The sequence below is a fragment of the Triplophysa rosa genome, linkage group LG15 (genome assembly GCF_024868665.1).
Source record: "Triplophysa rosa linkage group LG15, Trosa_1v2, whole genome shotgun sequence".
Classification (NCBI taxonomy): Eukaryota; Metazoa; Chordata; class Actinopteri; order Cypriniformes; family Nemacheilidae; genus Triplophysa; species Triplophysa rosa.
In genome coordinates, this window is record NC_079904.1 from 16,659,710 (window position 1) to 16,682,495 (window position 22,786).

The 22,786-nt window shown below is 39.6% G+C and overlaps 1 protein-coding gene across 2 annotated transcripts in view; it reads right to left on the reverse strand.

Annotated features, from left to right (window-relative positions):
* usp24 (ubiquitin specific peptidase 24) overlaps nt 1–22,786 on the reverse strand; it is a 59,087-nt gene that overhangs the window by 14,204 nt on the left and 22,097 nt on the right. The window contains exons 8-46 of one of the 2 annotated variants that reach the window (XM_057352319.1): nt 22,203–22,268; nt 21,916–21,990; nt 20,109–20,267; nt 19,903–20,017; nt 19,449–19,552; nt 18,576–18,683; nt 17,136–17,231; nt 16,461–16,622; nt 15,624–15,719; nt 15,175–15,282; nt 14,170–14,319; nt 13,731–13,862; nt 13,505–13,616; nt 13,303–13,379; nt 12,617–12,757; nt 12,471–12,524; nt 12,261–12,376; nt 9,872–9,938; nt 9,462–9,572; nt 9,078–9,176; nt 8,679–8,852; nt 8,509–8,594; nt 8,307–8,415; nt 7,238–7,396; nt 6,966–7,063; nt 6,783–6,878; nt 6,393–6,621; nt 6,152–6,314; nt 5,917–6,072; nt 4,173–4,243; nt 3,891–4,051; nt 3,728–3,789; nt 3,365–3,556; nt 3,160–3,274; nt 948–1,092; nt 749–868; nt 455–580; nt 176–274; nt 17–99 (exon numbers count right to left, since the gene is read on the reverse strand). In XM_057352319.1, coding sequence (XP_057208302.1) covers nt 17–99; nt 176–274; nt 455–580; nt 749–868; nt 948–1,092; nt 3,160–3,274; nt 3,365–3,556; nt 3,728–3,789; nt 3,891–4,051; nt 4,173–4,243; nt 5,917–6,072; nt 6,152–6,314; nt 6,393–6,621; nt 6,783–6,878; nt 6,966–7,063; nt 7,238–7,396; nt 8,307–8,415; nt 8,509–8,594; nt 8,679–8,852; nt 9,078–9,176; nt 9,462–9,572; nt 9,872–9,938; nt 12,261–12,376; nt 12,471–12,524; nt 12,617–12,757; nt 13,303–13,379; nt 13,505–13,616; nt 13,731–13,862; nt 14,170–14,319; nt 15,175–15,282; nt 15,624–15,719; nt 16,461–16,622; nt 17,136–17,231; nt 18,576–18,683; nt 19,449–19,552; nt 19,903–20,017; nt 20,109–20,267; nt 21,916–21,990; nt 22,203–22,268 — 4,592 coding nt within the window. The remainder of the gene's footprint in view (nt 1–16; nt 100–175; nt 275–454; nt 581–748; nt 869–947; nt 1,093–3,159; nt 3,275–3,364; nt 3,557–3,727; nt 3,790–3,890; nt 4,052–4,172; nt 4,244–5,916; nt 6,073–6,151; nt 6,315–6,392; nt 6,622–6,782; nt 6,879–6,965; nt 7,064–7,237; nt 7,397–8,306; nt 8,416–8,508; nt 8,595–8,678; nt 8,853–9,077; nt 9,177–9,461; nt 9,573–9,871; nt 9,939–12,260; nt 12,377–12,470; nt 12,525–12,616; nt 12,758–13,302; nt 13,380–13,504; nt 13,617–13,730; nt 13,863–14,169; nt 14,320–15,174; nt 15,283–15,623; nt 15,720–16,460; nt 16,623–17,135; nt 17,232–18,575; nt 18,684–19,448; nt 19,553–19,902; nt 20,018–20,108; nt 20,268–21,915; nt 21,991–22,202; nt 22,269–22,786) is intronic. The other variant, XM_057352320.1, reaches the window with a different exon arrangement.

A 22,786-nucleotide genomic window follows, 5' to 3' on the forward strand; every position in this document is an offset into this window, starting at 1 on the left:
AGAGCTTTATGCTCACCTGTGTGGGCAGTCTTTGCATATCTTCTGATCGGAGAAAATGCCCTGGAATGTGTTTTTGAAGATCTGCTCTCGGCCGATTTTCTGAAGGGATCCACAATAGAGATTAGAAACTTCCGTGGGTTCAAACACGCTTGGTGTTGAGCATGTAAGAGTGTACCTTCAGATGTTCATCAAGCTGGTCAACAAGACTGGTGAAGAACTCATAGGCGTCCTGCTGTTCACGCACGAATAGTTCTTTATTCCACATCTTAAAGATCTGTGTCAAGAAACAACAACCATGCGATGAGATAAATGTGATGAGGCCAGTAGATGGGCAAAAGCGGACGTATGATGTCTTCGCTCTTTTTGAAGTATTATTCATATTAGAAGTATAAACTAACGCTTCGCTTTGAGAGGAATTTAAAAAGTCCTAGCAAAACAAAATGATGGATCTCACCTTCCAGAAGTTCTCAGGTACGTAGTACTGCAGTTTGCTCTCCATCAAGTGGCCAAACAGAGATTGAACCTGGCAGAACACGCTCTCCTCTGGATTTTCTGTGTCATCTTCAATCGACAAAACAGCCTAAAACACGTACAAAACCGCTTGTTTGTCAAAACTCTTCATTTCATTTCCACCACACACCATACAACACTTTTTCTATCCATTCTATCCTACTTCACTTTTTTAAGCTTATAGTGTCACCTAGTGGAGAGCTAGTGTCGTACACTAACAGTGAAGTGCAGTGTGTACCTCAGGCAGTCCAGGCTGCATGTAGAGCTGCTGGAAGACTGCGTTCATGTAGCAGGTGGCACCTCCGTTCTTCAGCCCCACAAAACCAGACACAGACCGACTGTCTACAGGAGGAAGATACTGACAACACACGCACAATTACAAACACATTACACAATAATGCAGAATGATACACTTACGGGTTTATGAGGATACATACGTCAAACTCTTTGGTGAGGGAGGGGTCAGACTGATGGTGCATGGACAGCAGTTCTTTAGTGATGAGCTGCATGTTAGTGAGAGAGCTGTCGGACAACATGACCAGCACCTCATACGCCGCCAGACGACTGCTGACTGTACTGCACCTGACACACACACACGCACGCACGCGCACGCGCACGCACACGCACACGCGCACACGCACACGCACACACACACGCACGTTTAACTTTACTACTGCTCTTCTTTCTTTTTATTACTTTATTTTCATTCAATTTTGAAAACCATGTGCTTTGTACAGACTTGTTTGTGTTTAGCTAAACTGTAATTAAATTATTTTCTCCCAAATAAATGTACGAATATTTGCCCAAACACAATGTCCGATAATGTTAAAAGACACAGAGGAATGGCCAAAGAGTCAAATAAAAAAACAGACAGGAAACGATATGAATTGAGAGACAGGCAAGAGACAGACCGAGAGATGGAATGAAAAACAGACAGAAGAGAGACAGATGGGGGACAGATAGAGAGATGATAGAGAAATGAATAGAGACAGACAAACAGAAAGATCTGGATTGAGAGACGTAAAGAGGACATATAGCAAGATGCGAGGCGGACAGAGAGACAGAAAGAGAGATGGATAAAGAGACAGACAGACAGTGACTACGTATACATGGACGTCAGTAATCAAATTATTTGCTTTATTCTGAGTAAACTAATATTACGATTAAGGTGTTTACATGAGTTGCTTTAAGAATATACCTTTCATGTTCCCGTTTTACATGTAACACTACATAGTTCGATTAATGGCATACGTCATTACGTCCCTAAGCGACGCCGTTCGACGTTCCCTCCATAATTTCAAGTATCAACAAACAGTTTGTCTTCGCCATGGTACCACATACAGTTTTTGGTGTTTCATTTATTTTCTAGAATTGTTGGCATCTTTCTTGTTTCCCGTTCGGACCAAAAATGTGCTTTCTTGCTTGAAGCCATGTTGTTTGCCGTAAAACGAAACGGCTGTCCACTGCCGTGCATGTGTGTTACCTGTCGCAAAGTGCTAGGAAAGTTCCTACGCGCCGGTAATAGTGCGATTAAGCTGTGTACATGTCTATACCACACTTCGATAATGCGACTAAAATAGGAGTACTCCACCCGTCTTAATTCGATTCGTGTTTACTACGATTATGAGTTTAGACGGATTAAGCCAATCAAAAAGCTCTGTTTACATGGTCCATTCTTAATCAGAGTATTGTCTTAATCGTGTTCATATCGGATTATTGTTGTCCATGTAAACGTGGTCTAGGGCTGAAACGATTCCTCGAGTAATTTGAATACAAAAAATCATCGAGGCAATCTTTGTTTTAGTCTGTTCACACGTATTTCTCATGCTGATAAACAAGTGATAGCTTATTGAAATGGTGAACTGCTATTTTACTTAGTTTTAGTCTATTTTGCGAGTGAAACTTGTTTTCCGGCTGCATTGAGTCCATAAAACTAGATTCAGACTAGTGTATGCCGAATCCTGTTATTTACACATGCCATCTGTCTGTTCTGCGTGTCTGAGTGAATGAACTGCACAGTTTAACGTGCTACACGCATCGTGATGCTCATGAATTTGTCTGCGTCTGCGCTTTATGAAGACATGAACTTCATCTCCAGAGTTGCTCTGAGAGTTTATTTCAGAACATTTTACTGAATGAAACTAACACACTAAAAAATAAGCGTCTTCCGGCGACCTGCCAAAATAAAAGTCCGGTTAACTCGGTATTTTTATGTGGACAAATATATTACTATTTAATAGTAAAAAAAGAAACTAAAACTAATTTAGATGAACTAAATACATCATGCATAAGCTGAAGTTAGTTGTTTACCTTTGTAATTATTCTTTCTATTTTTATTAATGTTTCTTATTTATACATTTGTATTAGGCCTAGATTGCATTTTGAATGTAATATGGCAATGGAATGTACTAAATGGGTTTAGTTTTCACAGATATTAATCTATGCAATTTCAGCAATAAATGTTAATTTTTCTAAAAAGGAAACAAATTAGTTGTTCATTTTAAGAGACCTGTCTTATTTTCTCTTGTATATTTAGAGTTGCTCTTTAATAAAGAAAAAACAGACAGCTGACTGCTAGGGGGAGAGAGAGAGAGAGAGAGAGAGAGAGGTATGCAGACTGTGTGCAAATGAGTTTTTGTTTAATCTCACTTTGGGTGAAAGTCATGTATAGATGCTGTAGTGCTAGATGAGCTGTCACTGTTCAGGATGATTCGAGATGCTCTAAACAGGAAGTCGTCTAGCAGCTGCTGGATCAGAGACGGACCTGCAGCACATAACAGATATTAAAAACAGTTTTACTCCACACCTCCATGTGCACATCTTTATAAGAGTAAATAAATAATGTGAATCTGACCGAACTGCTCTTTCTCATTGCCGCACAGTGAAAGCAGCGTTTTGATGAGGTGTAGGTGTCCGGCCAGCAGGATGTTATCTGCCTCACTGGTCTCCAACTCACTGGTCCAAGTGGGCTCGAAATTATCCAGCCAGCTGATCTCGTCCTCCAGCATGACCGCCGGGCTGATCTGAAGCTGCTCCATCTCTGACGCTGAGGAAACAAAACATGCAATACAACCGAGCCAATACAAACTGAGATTAAAATTAAGCAAAACAAATGCTGCCAAAAAGTTACATCGATGCATTAAAGACACCATAAAATCTAAATTCTTTTTTATAAATCACTTTAAGGGGCTTTTCGTGAAGTAATGTGGACACTCACTAGTCAGGTCATCCAGGAGTTGGCACCTCAGGTCAAAATACTCTGTGCACTGCGAAAGCAACCTGAAAACATGATAATCATTGTATCTCAATAGATATTCCGATATTTCATTTATAATTTGAGCTATTTGTGGTCCTTAGCATTTGCATTTGCTGCGCCTGACCTTTGGTTAATGCCCCTCATGATGCTGGTGGGGGACCAGAGAGGAAGTTGGGCTGTCAGAACCACCTTCAGCAGGAAGAGGTTGGGCTTCTGGAGATCAGGGTACGCCGAAGTGTCCGACTGACTCAGGGTGTATAGCTGATCGCACGCCACATGACGGATCTGTGTGTGCGTATAAGACAAAACAAGAAAAGTGGTATCTGGTCTTTGATGCCATACAGAGTTCAAAGGCAGTTTGATATCACAGTTTGTAACATTGTAAGAGTACAAGAGAGCTACTGACCTCACCACTGGGCGACCCCAGCAGAATATCAATAATGAAATCGTTCACAGATGGCAAAGAGTAAAACGAACCTTAAAAGAAATGCACAAAATTAATTTGAGTTTATCATGCATAATGCAATGTGTGGCTCAGTCTTTCAGTGAAAATATAGACAATCTGACATCAGATCAGCTCAAATTTGGACACATTTGACCACATTTATACTTTAAAGGGGCCATGAATTAAGACCTCAATTTTAACCCGAGCTTTTGTTGTATAAGAGGGAACCGTATTCAAGCGAACATCCTGTAAGTGTCAGAACTGAAAACGCCCTTGTTACTGAAATTACAACTGTTATTGACACCAGGCTCAACGAACGCCAGGTCCTGGAATGCACCTATAGATAGGTTGAACACCGCCTCCCTCCACAGAAAAATATCAACGACTACTTCTCTAGCCCCGCCCACTGGTTCGCGAATGACTTTAGCCACAGCCACACATAGCACACACTCAGCATTTGTGACAAACTGGTAACCATAGCAACATATTTTTCAGCTAAAGATCCGTCAGTTTAAACTAAACTGCTGATATGCGCTGTGTTGTGTTTATGCTCAGAAGACTCCATCACACAGCGCTCTTTTGCTGTGTTGCCATGTTTGTTATTAATAAGTGCTTTTATGCTTGTTGTTTGGTCTTAGATCAAAAAGCCTCGGCACTTAGGTCTTAATAAATGGTCTGTTGCAGACTTTAAGAATTTTAGGTCTTATAAAATATATAAACAATTTGCATTTTAAGGTTGTGCTTATTTTTTCTGTGAAGATCTGGCAATCCTGTCACTTTAGCGAAGGGCTCTCGAGAGCGGCTAGCCCCGTGTCATACGTGCAAAAGTGAGGACTTCTTTCACAGTTATTTTTATTTAGAGCGACCAAGCAACAAACATGCAACATTGTGCAGCGCCTGGTTGTGGAAGAACAAAGTCGCTTCCTTCAGGATCCTGATAGGAATGCGTGATTGAAGTTTATTTTTAAGCACGTTCTTGCTCACGTGGGTGAAGAATTTGTTCGCTTCATTTCACGGTGGAAGGCGCTGGATTTGCGGAGAGACTAAAATTAAAAAGCAGTGCTGTGCCGTCAATATTGGATCCGACAGGAATGGCGCAGCAATCTTATGCGAGTAAAACATGTTTGTACTATGAGTCACTATTGCTTTGTTAGAGATCGCTTGATATGTCCTGATATGTGTAACCTAACGTTACGTGTCTAACCAAATTCACAGAAGGCTCCAACTAAGTTTACTACGCAAACTGCTATCCAATCATAGCAGTGGGCGTTTACTTCCAAGTCTTCAATGCGGCACGCCCATTAAATCCGAGCGTTTGTCAAGAAGGCCTCAAAACCCGGGTAGAAAATAGCCTATTACTTATTGATTTTGATGTTTTCGAATGTAAAAACCCCACGAACGTCATAAGTAGACCTCATACAACAGTATAAAACAATAAACAAGCCCAGGACACCTTTAAATAAAACAAACCTATTAACCTACAGTCTGAAGCTTACACACTTTACATTACTTATTTCATATTTATCAAATATGTAAAAAAGAATATTATTATATTATATTATTATGTATCTTATTGTGTAATTTCTATAGATTCATATAACTTTCTTATATGAAATTATATTTAAAAAAAAAAGTTATATTTTTTCATCATAATTTAAAATGTAGAAAATAGTAATAAAGCAGCAGCATGTTCTATGTTTCTTACAGAGTTGTTGGGAGCGAAGCTGAAGGCACGTGACAAGTAAAGAAAGCGCCTCTCGTGCGATGATGGTGTCTTTGATGGACACAGACAGTTGTTTGACGCATATCCCCGCCTGTAGGGACGTGATGTCGCCTTCACTCCCTGAACTGCAGTTACTGCCTGCAACACAGATGCATGACAACATTGTGAAGGATGCAGGAGGTTAAAGGCAGTACTTCAGTATCGATAAGGACCTCACCTGTGCTGCTAACCCTGCTACGTACGCCCAGCGGTAGAAGAGAGTTGGTGGTCTCTCTTATTGGCTGGCTGCTGCCGACTAGGTCCAATCGGCCAGCGGCTGCTGCCCAGGTGAGCCGCATGAAACACGTTACCGTGGATGTGAAGTCTCCAACCTCCATTGTCTAAAATGACCAATCACTAACGTCACTGAGGCTCTAAAAACGTTCTTTTAATAAGAAAGTATTGGGACTGTAATGTACCTGTATGGCGACACGGGCAGCCGGTATGATTTCTTCGACTCGTATCGAGGATCTGTCGGACATAGACACTTGTCGGTAGGAGGACTTTTCTGGAGTTCCACAGACGGAGAGTTGACGCCCACTCTGCCGCCCGGCGTTGCGGAATGGCCGAGAGGACAGAGTATCCAGACCCTCCTTGCTCAACTCCTCATCAAGGATACTGGGCATAGCCTGCCCTACCAGCAGAAACCTAAAGGTGGCGACAAAGAGCCAGTCTCAAAAAGACTTGTTAACACTAAACGTTCTTTGTGAAGCTTCGTATACACAAAGACTTCGTTTTTCCTAAAAGAAAGCAGCATCCATAGAGAATGAAAAACTTTCAAATGAAAATCATAAGATATTTAACAAGACCTGGCCAACTGCAGGCAGATGGAATAGACTCCCTGTCTGGTCTCATAGTCCACCTCAGATGGGACTGAGTCTCTCTGCATGACGTTCACCACCAGACTGTGTGTGAGAAAGAGTAAAATAAATGAATCATACACCACCAGGAAGAGGTACTGAAGGGAGTTGTGGGAAAAAGCAGACCGCTACCTGAGACCTCCAGCTTTGAGAAAGTTCTCACAGAAAGATTTCACACTGGTTTTTGCCATTTCATCATCAGATGTGGGCATCAGTTTGGAGCTTAACACCTGTGGGACAGGACAGTGATTTGTACAAAATGTGTCAACCACAGACACTGAACAACCCTCAGCATGCTGTGTTTTCCCCTTGGTTTGTGTTGAATTGTGTATTACTAGTGGCACTACATTGAATCACACTTAATTCTAAAACTGTAGCATTGAAGAAGGAGAAGCATTATGCACCTCTAAATTATAAAGCACTCTGAATGTGGACATGCCCGGAGCGGATGAACGAAAGAGAGACTCCAGGATGGACGCTGCACTCTGCTGGTGCTGCTGTTTACTGGACAGAGATGGAGACTTGGAGGCCTGAGAACCTGAGCCGAGTGTAAACAGAGTTTTCTGGAGAGAAAGAGAGAGAGCGTGTCATATTAGCTGTCTGGCAGATCACATTGTCCTCTGTGTGCACCGTACTAAAAACAAACACAGTCACATGATTTTCTGTTATTGCTTTCAAAATGCTGTGTCATCCAGATGCTCAGACTGAAATCTGTTAAAAGGTTCAGCCGTACCTGCATGGTTTATATATTTTTTTACCATTTACCATATTATACAGCCGGAGAAAATTTTATATTTATAGATATGCGTTTGGGTAAAAAAAATTCATTCTGTGAACTACTAACAAAGTTTTGACCAAATTTCAAATAAACATTTTGTTTCTATTTGCATTTATTTGCAGAAAATGAAAAGCGTTCACTTTTAAGCAATGCAACAGTAATATTTGTACATGTTTTTAGGAAAAGGTATGTGGTAACCTCGACTTTTATCACAGTTTTTATGTCTTGTCATGCTGTCAGTCTTTCACATTGCTGTTGGATGACTTTATGTCACTCCTGAGGTTTTGATTTTATTGCAATACAGCAAACAGTGGACTGAAATGGCCACAATACATCTAGAAATGCTGATTTGAAATGAAAATTTGTCTCTTTTTTCCGCGGTTGTATAATAAAAGTAAAAAGCCATAAAATAATTTACATCAACGTATGTGAATTATGCAGGGACCAAAAAAAGATCAAAACAAAAATAAATTCTCTTAACCAACATTAAGACCATCAAAAACAAACTCAATACGATTTGTCCAAACCTTTGACTTGTATAGGAACTAATAAAACTCTGAACTTCATTTGGATCAACTTAAAGCAGATTTATACCTATAACCATTGAGTTACCAGCGCAGAATTTTAACCACTAGGCCACACCCGTCAAGGCTGCTTGTACAGGACTAAGTACGGAAACGGTGTTCAGGTGATACCTGGTGACTCCAGACGCTGGACTCTTTTGGCACAAAGTTATCAAGGGCATCCTGCACTTCCGGGTCAGTCGGGATGAGCAGCAGCAACTTCCTCACGCGTAAAGTTATTCTAAAAACACGTTCACACAATTGTTATTATTTAACTGAAATAACGTAAAAAAACAAACAATATACATCCATGATGAAGCAAAAAGATTTTCACCTGGGTTCCTCTAGGTTGGCCAGCTGATAAAGCATCTCAAAGACATTACACACCAGTGCCATCACGACACCAGGAAGAGATTTCTCCTGCAACGACACAGATGACAATGCAGATCAAATGCAGACACACATACCGTTTGTGTATTCAAGATATTGAGTGTGACCGTGTACCTGTTCGAGAGCGTACGCCGAGTTGAAGACCCCGCTGCTGCTGGAGCTTGCCGAGGCCGAGCTGTCCGCTGAGCTGCCCGATGGAGTTCCTGTTCCTGAGCTCTTCACCGTCAAACTCTGCTCATCAGAGAAACCCAGCTGGTTTAACAGCTTCTGGTCACGATTCATCGTCAGCTGAAAGCACATATAACACACAAGGTTTACACAAAGTTCTGGTGAGTACTATTTTCGATGGCCAATATTGATATTTATAGAGCTTGTGTGAAAATGCAAATATTGTGATTTGGCCTTGCCATTTTATTGACAGTGGAACAAAAAGGGAAAATAAGTTGCAAAAGGGTTGGAGATGAGTTTGGCACGTGAATGATTAAGCCGGATCCCAGTTTGTGTTGAACTCACCATGCTGTCATTGGCAAATATCTGCACATTGTCCACCGGACAGCTGAGCTGCTCTGCGATCTTCCATCTGATGCTGCCTATAGTCTCATTGCTGTGGGCCTACACGCACACACACACACAGATGCATAAGTGAATTTTTTGCATTCATATAAGGCAAAGCAAATCCCAGTCAGAGTCAACAAACACCAAGCAGATCCCTGTGTTTGTAACTATTACGTTTAGTGCACACCGACTGGCCAGACATCATACATCAATGCTTTTCAATGCTCCAAATAGGGAAAATGTTTATCAAGACAGAGTTCAATTCGTCATAAGTGTCTGAATGTGTGTGTCGTGACAGCCAGAATGAAGTGTTTTGTTTTTAGAAAACGTGTGCGACGTTACCTCCAAGGTGAATGTGTCTTTGGTAGATTCGTATGTGACGTGAAGTGTAACAGGATGGCCGTGGAAAGATGCTCCATGAGGTAGAATGGTCCGAGGAACTGAATACAAGTCCTGAAACAGAAAACATGTTGTGTATCTTTGTGTGTCAACCAGTGTTGGAAAGCTATTGTGGAACTAGCTACAGGTGAATCCTTTTTGAACCAGTCAGCGTTGGGAAAGCTACTTTGAAACTCTTAACTACTTTTCATTATGTGTAGATACAAATTAATTTACAGTCAATATCACTGAAAAAAACTGGTTAGCTACACTCTAAGATACTACCAGAGTAGACGACCAAACTGATTTTAATGGCGATTCATTTTAATACGTGACTAAAAGATGACAGTGTTCCTTTGGGTATCAGCTCTCACCTCTATTGTGATAACATAGCGTTCTGCCAACAGCAGAAGTCTCTCAATGATCACCAGCTTACTGGACCTGAGGACAGAGATGGTTATGCATTTGGTGACTTATCACCCCAAACCAAAAAAAACCAAAAATCTACTCCGAGCAGGGCTCTAGACTAACTTTTTGCACTGGTTGCACTGGTGCGCCTAACTTTTTTTCTTCGGTGCACCAGCACAAAAGTTAGGTGCACCCAAATTTTCGACCGCATCGCATTTAACACCACAGTTTTACCAGTTCACTTTTTTTTTTAAATCGCTGTCCATATAGGCAATATTGACTTGTAAATGATTAACTAACAATCTGGTCAACATAAAGTTCTTTATTTGAAGCACAATTCTACAAGAAAGGTAATTTACAGAAAAAGTGTTGGTGCTGAAAGTGCTTCACTGAACTGAAACTTAAAACATCTCAAGATAAATGGACCAGGGCTTGACATAACCTGGGAGGTTGATGGCTCCGTGTCAGAGCATTGATTATGATTTTCGGACGGATCAGGCCTCAACTTAACATTATTCACGAAAAAGTTGTCAATCGTTCTTTTCATCTTCTCTCATCATCTGCGCTACATCCACTCTGTTTAACTGACGGGCCTATAGGCTCCTCACCTCTCTGTCTGACTGCAGCTCATGCATTTTCACACGTACACACCAGAGGTTGAGCTAGACTTTTTTATTGTGCGTCATTTTAACTGACAGGCTCGTAAAAAATCTGTCATAATCTATTATTACCCGTCACTATGGTGCAAGGTGGCTTTACGTGGCAATTAGTATGTTCGTGACGTCATCATGCTGTACTTGCGTCTCGGAACTTGTTGTATTTTAATACAACTGAATGCCCAATAAAGCCGTTGTTGTTTATATTCATCTAAATATTTAATGTTTTAATGTTTATGTTCATATGTGATTCGATCTGGGAAAACCCAACACATGGTGCAAATTTATAAATTACAGTTTTTGATACCATATTCAAGCCCTTTCCAAATCAGTTTTTATTTTGCTCATAACCTCGGGTATGTAACAAAAGTTATGGCTGAGGTCGGCTGAAGCACTATGATTTTCATGAACGGAATTTGGAGGAAAACGGGTTTAAAGTTAAGTGATGAAAATGAAAGCACAACAGTCCAGTATTACAAGTAAAAGTCACTTTACAGTGGTAAAAGACTTACTCTAATAACAATTTAATAAAAAAAACATTTCCCAGTGTTGAAGTCTATAAAAATACTGTACAAAACCGTTTGCATAAAACGAAAGTAAGGAAAATGGTGCAGGGCACACTTACAAGAGCTCTGCCATTATCACTACACAAGGAAACTAGCAAACATTACGGACAACAACTAATAAGCAGTGAAGCAAGTTTTACGTTGTTTATCATGTGCATAGTGTCTGGACTTTTGATCATCCCTTGTATGTTTTGCGATCGCGGTCCGGCTGGCATGAGCAGCTGGCCGGGGACAACTCCCGGTGCTGCAGACGGGGAGCTCTGTCATCTCACGAAAAAAGTGCGAAAAAAATATTTTTCAACAAATATCTGAACTTATTAGGCCCGATTCACATTTAGCGTATATTCGTTATTTTAAATGTAGACGCGCAGCAGGCGCGCGCAAATAGGGCGCACATTTTCCTAGGGATGGAAGATGGAAATAGTTCAATTTTTCGGAGTGCCGCGCACTGCAATGTAAAAGACTTGACTTTGTAATACAAATCAGTTTGAAATTCAAGTTCCTGATATCTGGACCGATAAATGCATGTTTATTTGTCAGCAAAAGTCTGACAGATGGGGTGTAACGATACGCTCAGCTCACGATTCAATACGATACATGATACTGGGTTCATGGTAACGATTGCATCACGGTATTTTTGCAAAATTAAAATAAATACAATTAAAATTTTCCCCTTAAATTATTTTTAGTAACATTTGTTATTTTGCTAAAGAATGGACAAGATTAAAGGTTTAACTCAACCATTTTATGTAAAATAATAAAAACTGAACAGATGTGTCACTGAAAAATAAAACAGAATTTTAACATAAAAATATATTTCATTTACAAATATATTGCCATAGCTCTACGATACATATCTTAATATCTCTACGATACATATCTTAATGTTTTTGTAATGCGATATGCTATACTTCGATATATTGTTACAACCCTACTGACGGATGATGCAAAACACCTGTGGCACGCTGAATGTTTAGCTGATAAACAAGCACGCATTTCCCGGTGCAGGTAACAGAGAAAGAGTAAAACCGTTAATTTATAATGTCAACATCATAATACAAATCGGCTTGAGAATTGGCAAAGATACATTGTAAGCCCAAAAATCCACTTAACGACAAAACCAGTCCTCATACCTGGATGGAGATTGTACTGATGTAGCGACTGTTGGCATAGCAGTGGCAGTCAACATCTTGGTTGCCCGGGTAACAGCATGCGTGAGGGTCGGGCCGCCCAGCGCAGAGCTAGCAGCCTGTGTGTCGTGAATTAAATTAAATTCATCATCACAAGAAAAAAACAAAACAAAACAAAACAAAAACAATGACATTTCCTATTCTAACACACACCTCCAATCTCTTATAGCAGTCAGCAATAAACTTCTTGTGTAAGGAAACGGAATCCTATGAGAAAAAGAAACAGATTTATTTATTATTGAGAGAACATTGCAAAAATGTGAACATGTGGGAAATTATGGGATGGTTTGACAACTGACTTTTTTCATTTTGGGGTTGAGGTTTATGTAACTGTAGGTGATGATGAGCTGTATGGCTTCATTGGCGATGTCCTCATCCGGAGACTCCATCGCGATTCTCCATATGAAATCCATCCCAGCCAAATCCAACCTCTCCACACACTAACACACAGAATATATGCCATAGTTTATCTTATGTGAATAAACACAACATGGCAGTACGGATGTGGACGCACACGTCTTCTTATAAAGCCTACAGCTTCTCCTTTGACAAACATTTACAGTAGAATGGAGCTTGGTTCTGTTCATGTATGAGAATTCCCAAGTGTACAAAGTGAGGTCCATAAGGAAACAACTCGAACGAACTTTGTCTGGCATACACAAGCCCAGACCTAAACCCGACTAAACACCTTTATGATAAACTGGAACACATCACACAAAACCCGTGCCCGACCTCAATGATGCTCGTGACTAAATGTGTGAAAATCACCACAGACATGTTCCACCATCCGGAGAAAAGCTTCTCAGAAGAGTGAAAAGGGAAGACAAACTCTTTTTTTTAAATACAATCTTCAACAAACACATATTGGTGTCATGTTTGGTGTCCACATTCTTTCGGTCATGTATAATAAATAGGATAACGTAGTATCTATGCAATGAACAATTTCCAAATCATTGGTGCTGTGAAGCGGCAGAGAAGATCATACCAGTTGGGTTCCCTGCCGTTTGAGACGGTGGTCACTGAGGTTCACGTTCTCAAAGAAGGTCTTGAAAAGGTTAAACCCTGAAAACCAACAACAAACCCTCAGAAAAAACTCACACACTATGGTTATAATAGGCCGTTTCTCTTTGATAGTAAAATAAGGCAAGTAAACATGCAATATGTGTATTATGTGATGAATATCTCACCGTTCATAGTGATCTCATAAGGCTCCAGCTTAAGGATCTTCTCTTTAAAAAGCTGCTGTTGAACGTCACTCTCCAGATCATGTTGTCCTTTAGTGAACCATTCGAAACACATCTACATGAAGAGAGGGATGAAAACCAAGTAAATCCTCAAATAACCAAGCATTCAATAAAGATCTGGATTTTGAATGTGAACTTAAATGTGTAAGGTATAAAAAAATCTCCACACCTCTCGATCAAGTTCGCACACATCCATGCCGGACACCAAACATTCCCAGATCTCTTTGGCTCTATTCCAGACCAGGTACAGACTGGCCTCTTGAAGGAAGAACGCGAGGAATTTCAAGTGAGCCTCCAAATACTGAAAAAATATAAAGATGCAATTAAAATGCGTGACAAATTATTATAATTTTTTTAATAATAACCAAATGTGATGCAAGACTTAGTGTTATAATATTTTTTACAATTATTTTGTATGCAAATACAAATGACGTCTACATGTGATTGAAATGGATAAGTGATGGATAGTGCAGCAAAAGCCAACAAGCTAAATTATAAGATATTTTTATTTACATTTTGAAATGTTAAAAAAGCAATAAGACTGAATAGATGTTTTTTTAATAGGCAGTGTATACAAACACTGAGATGGTGGACATGTTGTAACCTACCTCCTGATAGGAGTATCGCCCGTCCACTAGCGTGGACCCCGACAGACCGTTGGATCCAGCGACGGACATGGCCAAACGATGACAGGACACCAGTGACCCTGTGATCAACTTCACAATCTCAAAGTTTTTCTTAAGGTCCTGGATTATACTCTGATAAAAAAGTTGGAAGAAAAAGAATCACACAGGTTATTAAAACCTTAAAGACAAAAAAGCAGCAAAAGCTTGTAGATTAAATAATTGTAGATTGCAAGTATTGAATAATACAATTTATTGTGATAACTGATTTACACAATATTGTTACCACGGGTAATTCAAAACACTACAATAATTCTAGATAACATCGTTTACAATAATCAGTATCTTACTTTCTATCAATAAGTCAAGATTCAGAATAATCTAACACAACCCATGCAAATGGAGAGCAAGTTTAAACAAAACCTATGATGGGAAGAATGTATATCTTTCTAAGCATGCTCTTAAAGTCCCAGTGAAATAAAAAATTACAATTCTTATTTTTTTCCTGAAATATTGCAGCATTTATCGTAAATAGCTTATCAATGTGGGTCATTCTGTATTTAAAAATCATGTGCCCTCAAAATCTTCAGTTAAAATCTGAAAAAGCACTTCCGCCCTCTAGTGACTATTCCGCTTTGTCCGATCATCCGTTAACTCCTCCCTTTCAACTGTCAGTCTGCTGCCAGTTTCATTTCTATACATCCAATCAATTCGCGGTAAAAAAACGCAATCCACGCCCACTATTTTTCTCATTCGAAATTCCGTTTCACTCAAAAATGTGTCATAATACGGAAGTCAAAACGATCGCAACTTCCGGTTCACGGGGACTTTAATACAATCAATAAATGCCAGCAGCTGCATATGAAAGTGTTGCTATTGAGTACAGTGAATACAGCAACATAATATTATGATAATACCATTTATTGTGATGTGAAAAACTGATGTGACATGCCCCAAGTGAAGTTCTTCTAGGCAACAGTAGGCACTTACCTTGTCCTGTTTCTGATAGGTCTGTTTGATAAAGGATCGTGTAATCTCATGAAGTTGTCGTAAGGCTGGAACCACCCACACTGTCTGAGGGTTACTCTGCTGAGACGACTGCAAAGCACACACAAATACAATCAAAAGTAAATCATACAGTGAATTTCAACCATAATACAGACTGTTCATTCATATCTTGAATACCCATATATAAACCCAGGCTTTGGTTAGTATTTCTAATTTCCAAAAGTTTCAAATCATCCACCAGATTGAATGTCACATGATGCTACATTTGTAAACACCAGAGCAAACCTTTTGTTAATCACATCCATATTGTTGGATTTTTACAACCCTTCCCCTTGATTTAAATTGCAATCATCAGTTTGCATATCACATTCTTGCGAGATTGAGAGTTATGATTGGTCAGTGACAAACTAAAGGGGTGGGTCTTCTCTTACTTTAGCCAATGAGCTCGGTTTCTTCCTGCCCCAGGTGCCAGTAAGAAAAGAGACCTGTGTCTCGCTGGGAGACTTTGAATCCTCCTGTATTTGTATCTAAAGACATAAACTTCAGTTGTATTCAGTGAGCGCCACTAAAGGTTTATATGCCAACGTAGAGACGGCACGCTGCACCCAAACCGCACCAGACGCCGAAGCACAAAGACTAAGCAAAGTGAATCTGTGTGTGTGTGCTGGGATGAGATGCTGAAACTAGAGAGCCAAAAGTATATTGCAGCTAAAGACAGAACAACACCTTTGTAGTCCCGGATCAGTTCTCAAAATAGCCCAATGCACAGACTTCAGCCGGCAAGCTCGAAAGGGTGTGCGGTTTCATTTCTGCACAAGTATGTGTGTGTGTGAATTCTGTGTTTGCTCTCCATAACGTTTTGAATATAGATTTTCGGGAAAGCGTGCAAGGTAGAACAGAGAGATGTGTGCGAGGATGAGAGACCCTCATTCCAATTCAGACCACGAGAAGCAAGCCAGACAGACTTTCCATTGTAAAAGAAAAAAAAATGATACACTGACACAAAACAAAACTACGGCAGAAGGTCATAGAATACTTAATCATACTAATATTAGTTCATCTTGGTTTGGCTACAGCTTAATATGAATTCACAACATATACGTATTGCATACCAGGAACAAAACATAATTTATACAGTAGTAAGTCAATGTCTTAAATAATTAGGTTAGTAGTTCCTAAAAATGTTTACTGTAACTAGGAGCTCACAGTGTAGGATTCTGTGATCTCACGAGTTCAGGGGCATTATGGGAATTATGGCATCAGCTCACCTTCTTGATATCCTCGATGCATTTGATGATGTAGTTCCTCTTGACAGTTTCTTTAACGGCGTATGCGTCACTGAGGATGGTGAGATGTTCCTCAAGAGCCTGCTGTACCAGCGTAGTGGGAAGGGTGGGGAGATGGGCCAATTCCCACAATACCTCCAACACCTGACACGCATGACGCAATAGCAGGCACCCAAAGTATTAAAAAGAGACATTTTCTATGTTTATATTGCAAGATTAGTTACTACATCATTACTTACTTATAACTGTTGCTATTAACTAACATTACGATAGATTAATAAGGGCTAATAAAAAACGAATTGTTAGTTAATGTTAGTTAATGAGTTTTATCTAAACGCAAATGAGACAAGCCCAATACAAGTGAAATAAAATCAAATACTTCTAATTAGGTACTTTTTAGTAAATACAGCAATGCCACAAAATGAACACTGTTGTGTCTCTGAGCACTGTTTAGTGGGTCAAATGCTGTTAATTTACATTGGAGCACATTAAGAGAAAAATACAAATGTATTGTGTATATTTTGTAACTAGACATACTTTGAATACTTTACTGTCACATTTTAGTCAGACATATTATTAGCAGCCAGGCAGATAGTCTAGAGCAGTAACCCAGTGCAACTTTCAGGTGCTATACATAAAACATGTTGTGATACACACCTTTCCTGTGGTGGCCTCGGATCGAGCTTCTCTGCCAATCCGTCCAATCAGACTCAAAAGCTTTTGTCTGACACGATCGCTTTCAACCTCCCAGCTCTGAAAAAACATACAACACAGTCAGAAAACAGATTTTACTGAAATAATAAACCTGCACTGCAAATAAATGACTTTCTTACTTAGTCTTTTTTTCTTGTTTTCCAGTAAAAATGTCTAAACATTCTTGAATCAAGATGCATTTTCTTGATGAGCAAAATGACCTAAGAAAATAAGTCTTGTTTTTTAGTAAAAAAAATATGAAATTTCAGGGAATTTGTGCTTAAAACAAGCAAAAAATCTGCCAATGGGGTAAAAAAATAATCTTGAATTAAGGTTGACCTTTTTCTTAGTCACTCAATTCAAGATTATTTTTCTTACACCATTGGCAGATTTTTTGCTTGTTTTAAGCACAAATTCCCTGAAATTTCATAATTTTTTTACTAAAAACAAGACTTATCTTCTTAGGTCAGTTTGCTCATCAAGAAAATGCTTCTTGATTCAAGAATGTTTAGACATTTTTACCGGAAAATAAGAAAAAAAGACTTATGGTCTTTGCACATACAGTCCGAAATTTTCGTATGCGTTTTTTCGTATTTGGCTCTCGTTTGTACGGTGTCTCTGAATTGTTAAAAAAGGCCGCTCAAAATGCTTGACGGATGCGAAAAACGTAGAAAATCGAACCCGGTCTGAATTTTNCTTAGGTCAGTTTGCTCATCAAGAAAATGCTTCTTGATTCAAGAATGTTTAGACATTTTTACCGGAAAATAAGAAAAAAAGACTTATGGTCTTTGCACATACAGTCCGAAATTTTCGTATGCGTTTTTTCGTATTTGGCTCTCGTTTGTACGGTGTCTCTGAATTGTTAAAAAAGGCCGCTCAAAATGCTTGACGGATGCGAAAAACGTAGAAAATCGAACCCGGTCTGAATTTTTTTATGACGGACGAAAATATCGGAGGCAGTGTGTAAATGTGATTGACACAATGTGAGGTCGTATTTATTTTTTAACGTGCGGAAATTTCAGACGCAAATTTCGGACTCAATGTGCAATGGGCTTTAGTAAGAAAGTCATGTTTTGCAGTGTGAAGTGTGTCATTTCTCCAGTGTTAAAATACTGTCTCCTATCCTACCTTAAGCAGAGATTATTTAGTTGATTTTAACAAAGAGGGTAAACCCTGTGGCTCTATCAAAACACTCTCTATCATAACCCTGACAAATCAACATTGGCTAAACCAATGGCATTCGTTTGGTATGGGACCATGTGTTTGTTTCTGACCAATCGAGGGTGGAGACTGTGTGTGTGAAGACCTGTTTCAAAACGATTATTACTTTGCAATGTTTAGCGTCACCGTTAGACCCTGAAATAACACACTTCGGCTTTAAGAAGACAACAAAGGTGATCTTACTTTCTGTATGAGGACGAAGAGGTGGCTGAGCTGATCGAAGTTGAACTTGACAGCGGCAGCAGCGATGATTGTGTGGATGTTCTCGATCACAGTGGACGACTGACCAGCCTGAATTCAGGAAAGCCACATGTTTTACAAGTCACATCGCATAGGATTTTAGGATTGTTTGTGAAAAACGGAAAATATAAATTGAGGGGGAGATCCTCTGGCTCATAAAAAATTCTAATATACACAGTTGTTCATTTATTAGGCTATTTATCACTTTCTCATAGAGCCCCTCTTTAAACGTTTCATTTAAAATGATCCTCATGGATCATTTGTTCCACACGGAGGAGCACCTCGTCGTGCCTTAATATTCCATTTATCTAATAAAATATTTATTTTTTTCATGACAAATGTGTGCCAACTATATTTGCTTTGCTCTCTCAATAGTCAATAAATATTATGTTCTTCGGTTTCGGAAAACAAGAATAATAGTACATGTATCTTATAAATTAAACATACTATACTGTACATATTAAGAATTGAGTTATTCAGTATTTGTTGCCGTGCAGTTCTGTTACTCTTGGCTTATGGCACAAGATCTTTAAAGACCATTAGAGAATAACACAGAAGCAATGAAACAGAGGCTGTGTATCGTTATTTTAGTATGTTGGAAATTGGAAACATTATTTTTGCAAATACGGTCGGTCTATACTGCAATAAACATGGCATCTCAGTACTCTTCTAGAAAGCGGTTGTTGCCTTGTGTATTTTCCTGAATTGTGTATTTCTCCACACAAGATTCCTCACCTCCTCAATCCGCTTTTTGCTGACATCACACACACAGAGGTCAGATGGTAACAGCTGATGAATATCTAGAAAACAGCTCACCTGTATTTTCCATATTTTGGAGAGTTCATCCAATGAGAGCTTACTGCCCAAGAGCTCAATGATTCCCTTAATTCTGTCACAGTACTGGGCCTGGTCAATGTTTCCTAGAAAACCAGAGAGAAAAATGTTAGCAACGCAGAGAGGCGGAGAAAATTTTAGTATAAATTAGAAAGCGAAATAGGAAAATAAACAAAGGCATAAAAGTGAAAAAAAGGGAAAGTGTCAAAAGAGAAAACGCAATGAGGTGGTGATCTAAAATGTAACAAAGAGAAGACACAAATGTGTGGGTGAGTCGCTTCAGGCACAATGCAACAGTTTGTCTGGCTTTGAAACATTTAACACGCTGATACTTCACTCATTGTGAATACACGCAAATCTTACACTTTATTTACCAACTAAGTAGTTCTTTAAGATTTTCAAATAAATGTTATAATAAGACCAGAGTTCCTCTTACCTTCCAAAGCTATTGAGAGCACAGAGTTTTCTACCAGCCAGTCCAGCAGTCGATCAGTGTCAATGGCATTCTTCACAGTCTTAGAAACAGTGCTTTCCTCAATGAGTTTGGTAACCTAACAGAGAACAGAGCTGTCAACATGAGACAAGCACTGAGGGATGAACTTATACTCTTAAGCTCTAATGGACATGGACAGGAATGTGAACCTCTTTAAGTGAGTTCATCTTGGCACTGAAGTGAGGGGTCTTGAGCATTCGCAGGAGGATGTCCAGCCGTAGATCATCCACCACGTTCACCAGCTCCCGCTGGAAACGCATGCAGAGGAGCTTAATAGCCGACAAGAGCTCGGGAATACTCACCAATCGCTGTGAGAGAGAAAAGAACAAACATTTAAAACAGAATTTTTATATGATTTAATAGGTATACACTTTGGTAATTCATGTGTGATAACCAAACAAACCCTGCTAAATCATTGAAGGTATGTCATTTCTGCAGAGTTGAGTAACGATTCACTAAGCTCACAATGCGATTTTATTCACGATTCTGATCTCACGAAGCGATTTTATTAAAAAAAATTACAGAATGAGTTGAGGCAAATTAAAAATGAACAACTGCCCTTCTATTATTTCTCTAACACCGTGTCCTAACCAAACGCGATGCGACGCCACGACACGCGATAAAAGGTATCTTTTTCATGTTAATCAGAGGTTTTGTCCTAACCAGCCGCGACAGTGCTGCGCGACATGCAACGGCACGCTATATACATTTGATGACATACGTTTAGATTCTGAAATTATAGCATAGCGTCCGGTGAGGCATCATTGAAAGTCATGAGAAAAGCACGCATTTCTCTACGTGCACTTTTCAGCTGCAGAGTGCGAGGGTGCGTGGACAGAGAAAAACTGTTCTGATTGGCTGTGTTTTGTAATTGATTGTCGCGTCCCACCCCTTTATCGTGTTCGGTATGGACAAACAAATAGCTTATCGCATCGCGTTAGGTTAGGATGCGGTGTAATGCTGCACATTTCAAGATGTTGTGACGTTTTCGCTTCTTTGTCGAAGGAGATAATGTAAGGATACACAAAATTATCGGCACGCAGATATTATCGGCCGATATTGGCTTAATGCCATGAATTAAAACCACAATTTTAACCCAAGCTTTTGTTGTATAACGCCCTTGTTACTGAGATTACAACCGTTATTGACACCAGGCCCAGCAAACGGCAGGTTCAGGAATGCACCTATCTATGACGTCATTGATAGGTTGAACACGGCCTCCACAGAAAGAATATCAACGACTACTTCTCTAGCCCCGCCCACTGGTTCGCGCATGACAATTCTGAAGTAACACAAGTGATGCGGAACTAGATAGAGCGAGCAAGTAATAAACAAATATGCCGTTAAAGACAGCTAAATATTGTGCCATCCCTGGTTGTGGGAGAACACAGTCGCTGCATAACCTTCCTTCGGATTCCGACATTAGGAATGCGGGGTTAAAGTTTATTTTTAAAGACGTTCCAGCTCATGTGGGAAAAACATGGAGCGTTTGTTCGTTTCATTTCTCCGAGGATTCCTTCGTGAACAAGGAAGTTGTTCTAAAATGAAAATTGCCTAAAATCCACGGAATGCGCACCTGCAGATCTCAGTGGAATTACATGGATTTTAACGCTTGTCATTGACAAGTAAGTTATCTCACACGCTTGCAGAGAAAGTTTCACCAAAACGAAGTTACTGTGTTGTCATTTTTCACTTTTTCTGAGTTGGCAGATGTACCAGGGACGTGATAATAGCACTTAAACACAAAAAAAGTCAGATTTTTATCTGTTGACCTTTAACAGATCCTCCAAAAAATTAGACACGCCGCCTTTAAACAACAGCTCAATGTTTGAGAATGCTTATTGCATTTGTTTAGCATCATAAGCTTGCACAAGAGAAAGTATCTTGCACTGAAAAAATGAACAAAACACCATAAAAGCTAATGAAGAAATGTGTGCTGGTTTGTGGATGTCTTACCTTGTCTTTGAGGTCTTTTTCCTCAAGATTCTGCACATATGTTATCATCTTATGGATGACTGGGTCCAGCATGGGCTACAAAATACAACAAAACCCATAACAAGTCAAGTTTGCAGTGGCTGTGACATTGAGCCACTGTTCCAAATCCACAACTCAGTGCAGTCGAATGTATCGTACGTGAAATAACTCTTCAGCATTATGAAGCAGTCGTCAACCAATAAAGGTTTTTAATCCGACAATGCTGAAATGTAGAGAGGTGTGAGTAGATCCATCATGCAAACACTCACCTGCACCAGGCTGGAGTTGAGGTATTCTGCACACACACCGAGCGGTTGAACCAGAGCTGATACACACTGAGGAAACACATACACACAAACACGTTATTTTGATCAAAGGCTGACTGCGTAAAATGTATTTAAAGCCAAATTTGGTTAGAACGGTCCAGTTAAGGGGGATTCACACCAAACGCGAATTAAGCAATTTGCGCGAGTAAATTACATACAAAGTCAATGCAAAGACGCGAATAGACGCAAACTCGCGGCAGGCGAAGCGAATGACGTGAATCTGGCAGCGCGATTGCTGCGAACGCACGTCAATCTCGTCTTCCACGCAAGTTGAAAATATCTGTCAGATCGCTTTACTCGTACGAAAATAACGAACTTTTCACACGAGTAATAAAGAGCGTGGAACGCGATTGTTCGCGTTTGGTGTGAACCCAGCATAAGTCCCTGTTAAGTTACAGAGAATAAAAAATGACTTAATTTTAAATAAGTGAACGAATAAATGATGACAGAATATGTTTTTAATTTAAAGGGATACTTCACCAAAAAATGAAAATTGTGTCATCATTTACTCGCCATCGAGTTGTTCC